This window comes from Lycium barbarum, chromosome 3, assembly GCF_019175385.1.
Source record: "Lycium barbarum isolate Lr01 chromosome 3, ASM1917538v2, whole genome shotgun sequence".
NCBI lineage: Eukaryota > Viridiplantae > Streptophyta > Magnoliopsida > Solanales > Solanaceae > Lycium > Lycium barbarum.
The window spans coordinates 4220315-4225545 of record NC_083339.1 but is presented as its reverse complement, the minus strand read 5'-3'; the positions used below and the strand labels follow the sequence as shown (position 1 = coordinate 4225545).

The 5231-nt window shown below is 32.3% G+C and overlaps 1 protein-coding gene across 1 annotated transcript; it reads left to right on the top strand.

Annotated features, from left to right (window-relative positions):
• The first annotated feature begins 878 nt into the window (after positions 1-878).
• Positions 879-4638, top strand: LOC132629966 (probable 2-oxoglutarate-dependent dioxygenase SLC1). The gene is made up of 4 exons (XM_060345419.1): positions 879-1252; positions 1863-2110; positions 2752-3091; positions 3827-4638. The coding sequence occupies exons 1-4, from the start codon at positions 968-970 to the stop codon at positions 4070-4072; spliced, it is 1119 nt and encodes a 372-aa protein (XP_060201402.1). The 5' UTR covers positions 879-967; the 3' UTR covers positions 4073-4638.
• The last annotated feature ends 593 nt before the right edge of the window (positions 4639-5231 follow it).

The following is a 5231-nucleotide window of genomic DNA, read 5'->3' as shown; positions in this document are numbered from 1 at the left end:
CAATATGTAGGATAACACAACCCAGTCAAGCAATGGCCAAATTTGCTAAAAATCTTGCAACTCGAGCCCAAGTTTGAAAATCCTGAATTTAGCAATGGTAGCAATTTTGTGGAGTTCGTCCATGCCATGGTCTAACAGTTCTACAAAAAAGTCAAGTCACTACAGAAAGAGTCAAAGAACTATTACCTCCCCCACCTCCCAACATAAACCAACCCCCGGTTTTTGGTGGGGGGTTTTGTATGTCCTAGGATAGTCTATACATGCATATATAAGCTAATAGTGTATATATGTATATGTATATGTATATGAAGGGGCGGGTTCGTTAGAATCCCCTTCATCAAAAATTAATAAACAGAGTTTCTTTGTGTTATATATAAACAATTGAAATAAGGGAAGATCTTGATGTAGTGACAAAAGGGGTTAAATATTATTTAATTTCACATGTTCAATTACCAAATTTGACATTTTGATTTTTGACTTTCCTTGCATAAAGCTGAATTTAGCAATGAAATTTCATATAGAAATATGTCCAAGTTATAGGCAGAGTTATCTTGTACTTATGTTGGATGGAGATACGAGATACCTCGATGACATCAATCAAGATGCTCGTAAACTGATTCGATCACCAAGACTATAAATAAAAAAAAAATTGAAACTCGCAATTGTAACAATTTTGTGGAGGGCGTTCTTTCATGCCATGAATCTATCACCAATGGGGTCAACACTTCTAAATTGTCAAAGGTTTCACACTATCAAATCAAAAACAATCATTTGGAATTCAAGTTTTTTTTTTTCTAAAAAAAAAAGTAAAACCAAAGCTGGTTTGGTTTCTTGATATTTTTTTTTTCTCTATATAAGTACTTCACATTTTTTCTTAATTCCCACCATCTCATTTATATTTCTCTGTCGCTTCCTTTTCAACTTCTCTATATATAGTTCATACAACATATATATTTCTCTTTTAAAAATGTCTCCAGCATTGGCAAAATCTGCTGAAAATTTGAAGAATGAAATTGAAGATTATCATAAAGGAGTGAAGTATTTGCATGAAAGTGGAATTCAAAGAGTACCAAAAAAGTACATCTTTCCTATTTCTGAACGTCCTAAATATGCTATAAATGGGAAGCAACAAGCTAGAAAAGAACACAACCTTAAGCTCCCCATCATAGATTTTGCTCAACTCCATGGACCTAATAGAGCTCAAGTTCTTGATTCATTATCCGATGCTTGTGAAAACTATGGATTTTTCCAGGTAAAATAAGATTCCTATGAAAGGAAATTTGTATACCCTCTTTCTCGTTATATACATATTTCATTTTTAGTCTATTCTCAAAATAATGACACTTTTCTATATTTAGGAAAAATTTAACTTTGAACTTCTCATTATACTCTTAATGACGTGATTTTATAGTCATAGGAAAGTCTATGACACTACTAAAAGAGCAGATTTCTGACGAAAAGTCCATCACAAACATTTACGATGAGCCAATTTCCGAAGAATCCATTGCAAATTCACATTTTTTTAGCAGTGACATGTTTTAGACCATAAATTTCAAAAGTCTTTGTTTCCTTTTTAAACTCCGGGCTAGTTATACACTATCACATCAATATTTGGGACGGAGGGAGTATATCGTTTTACATGGTCCTATGAAATTCAACCTATAAAGTTTTTACAGTATGATAGTTGGTTGTTCACAGCTTAGTTGTATCTACTGTCTTTTTTCCGAGCCGAAGCCTTCTTTCTTGAATTTTGTTTTCCATTTTTAGGTAAAGCACAGTTTTATTTACTTGATTATGTCTTTAACTGTTAATATCTAGAAATGCATATTGAACTTATCATTTTAATGGTTAATTTCATGCAGTTAGTAAACCATGGAATTCCGGATGAGGTTATAAGAAGCACGGTGGATGTTGGGGGAAGGTTTTTTGATCTACCATTAGTAGAAAGAGAGAAGTACATGACAACGGACATGACAACACCAGTTAGATGTGGGACGAGTTTTAATCAAACAAAAGATGGTGTCTTTTGTTGGAGAGACTTTCTTAAGTTGGTTTGTCACCCTCTTCCTGATGTTCTTCCTCATTGGCCTTCTTCTCCCTCTGATTTTAGGTACGTAGTGTAAAAACTTCTTTTAATTTACACTAACAATATATATAAATGAAGTTAAGTTTTGGGACAACTTTAAAGTTGCAGAGCCATCGTTATAGCTAAAGATTCGATAGAATCCAATAGTTTTACCTCAAACTGTGTAATAGATTCTGTTTATATATATATATATATAAAAATAATCTATCAAGAACTTGGTAAGCAAACATATTATTGTAGTTGAGAATCCACAAACAAAATTTTGGCTCTGCCTCTGTGTAATCTATAAATTATGAGTTCAAGCTATGAAATTAATCATTTGATATTTGCGCCAAAACAGACTACGTACAGATATAACACCAGTTAGGATGCGACTCTTTCTCGAATCCTGCGTAATCGCGGGATATTTCGTTCATCGGGCTGTCTTTTTAATGCATATACATTAAATTCCCCCTTTTCATTATATTTTCTTCATGCATGGTTATAAGCAAAAGTGCTACAATCCCTAATCTTAACAACATTAACATGTATATAGTAGTTCAACTGTTCATTTGTTCATGATGTAGTAATATTATATTATTAATATGCATAGTAATAAGTGTCATAATCATTACATTAAACAAGATTATATCATTCTTTAACATGTTTTATTTAATTTTAAACAGGGAAAAGGCAGTTGCATACTCGAAAGAGACCAAATTCTTGTTTTTAAAGTTAGTGGAAGCCATCCTAGAGAGCCTTGGCATTACAACAAAAAACAAGACACAAAATAATGAAATGTTAAAAGAATTTGAAGATGGAAGCCAGCTGATGGCTGTCAATTTCTACCCTCCTTGTCCTGATCCTGATTTGACACTTGGAATGCCACCTCATTCTGATTATGGATTCCTAACTCTTCTTCTTCAAGATGAAGTTGAAGGTTTGCAAGTGAAGTGCAATGGAGATTGGGTCACTGTTCAACCTATCCCTGGTGCTTTTGTGGTCAATGTTGGTGACCACCTCGAGGTATGATATATTTCAAAGTTTAATTTTTGTACACTGACAATAAATTAAATTATCAAGTCGTTTGACTTGTAATTTGTGCATAAAGGTGAATTTAGAATTTAAAATTAGTTGGTTCAGTCTTTAGGCTCTTACTAGTCAAACCTATTAGCCCTTTCAAATCATGGTCCAAAATTTGTTTTTTTTTTTTTTTGTTTTTGAAATTTTATGATTTTCACATATATGTCTGTGGTACATCTACAAAATGTTGGGTTTGGTTGAAGTCCGGCTGAGTCAAAACTTTCATTGAGGGATTCAAATATAAAAAAGTAAACATACTAAGCAAATAAGGGGATTCAACATCTACTATATATATGTATGTATATATATCAGCCAAAAGGGGTCCCTATGAACCTCCTTGCGCCCCTAGATTCATCTCGGTTGAACTGGTTGGTTATATGCCCCAATCGCCATGGTACAAATAACCGACCATAAAAAGCGAAATCAGTAATTACCAGAAAAATTAGGTGGATCACTCGCTAAAAAGAGATTAAAATACACTCACAATATAAAAAATGTTACACTATCGACATATATAAATCTAATATTCTATACTATATTCTTTTTTTTGGTAATAATATTCTATATTAACCCAAACACAAACTTCCCTTTTTTTTTTTTTTTTTTTATTGTCATGAACATTCGAGTTTCATAATTTGACATGTTTTTTTTTTTTTTTTTTGTGTGGCTTTTTGACAGATATTTAGCAATGGGAAGTACAAGAGTGTGCTACATAGAGTTCTTGTGAACTCCTTGAAGTCAAGAATTTCAGTGGCTTCCTTGCATAGTCTTCCATTCAATAGCGTAGTAAGGCCGTCACCTAAATTAATTAGTGAAACAAATCCAAAACGTTACAAAGACACAAATTTTGCTGCATTTCTTGAGTACATAAAATCTTGTGACTCCATCAACAAGAGTTTCCTCGAGACAAGGAAGTTAACATGAAAAAAATCGAACACACTACTAGAAATTCGTCAAATTCAGACTGTTCTATTCAAATTTGTTTTTTTCTAAATCTTCATGAAAGAAGAAGAAGCGATTTACCAGTTATTACATTTGTAGATTCCACCAAATCATTAAATAAGGTTTCTCACTCTCTGACCAGTGATTCACCGGCCACTAGATCGATGAAGAATTCCTCCAAAAGTTGCTCTTTATCAAGTGAATTATGCCATCGCAATTCCCACGGCCTTCCAGTGGAGGTATTTCGGAATGTCCGTCGGAAAATAACGAATTTCTAGTAGCGAAAGAAGGGACTCCAGAAGAATTTGGAAAAGTTTTGTGCTTTTTGACTTTTTCATTAGTAGTACTATTTTTTATTTTTTGATTGGTTGGATCAATTATTTAGAAATTATTGGTTTGGTATGTAGTTCACATCAGTTAACGACAAATTTGTATTGAGCTTATTACAAATGTATATACAGCAGCTCTAGCTTCTTTAATTTTCTCTTGTAACTGGTAAGTACTAGCTTTTTAAAAATAAGGAAAGATTGATCATTTATTTCTTTAAATTCATGTATTTTGAAGTTTATTAATCAACCATCGAGGAATGTGGTAGGATAGATTGGATTCTACTGTGTTAATTCGGTTCAAATTTTACATGTGGCTGTCTATATTGTGTTAATCTGAGTCATTAGGAACTTTCGTTCGCAAATAAGGGCATTGATGAGCTTTTTGCTAATGGCAGGGGCTCATTTAACTTCATCTATTAATTAATGAAGGGTAAAATTGAATTATTTTTCATAATTTAGGGACAAATTTAACCATTTGCTTAAAAAATGACATAAACAAAGAAATTAAAAAATACTTACTGATATTACACGTCACCTTCCCGTGGCCAATTCAGTTGAAACATGGCTCCAATGATAAAAAATGTTACAGGCAATTGAAAAATTCAAAAAATTTAAAGGCTCTATGTTTATTTTGGAAACTTTATTATAATATTTTGTTCTTTCAATTAAGTATTAGTAATTATTAATTAACCCAAGTTATATGTAACTTGTTTTTATTGCACAATTAGTGGATAAAAGTGCAAATTTTGAGTTCACTTATTTGTGAAACAAAAAGGAAATCACACACAATTTACTTCAAATATGCAAGACAC

Coding starts and splice junctions, on each gene's coding strand:
- LOC132629966 (XM_060345419.1), top strand. CDS start 968: ATGTCTCCAGCATTGGCAAAATCTGCTGAAAATTTGAAGAATGAAATT. Junction 2,111..2,751: donor TCTTCTCCCTCTGATTTTAG/GTACGTAGTGTA, acceptor AATTTTAAACAG/GGAAAAGGCAGTTGCATACT. Junction 3,092..3,826: donor ATGTTGGTGACCACCTCGAG/GTATGATATATT, acceptor GCTTTTTGACAG/ATATTTAGCAATGGGAAGTA.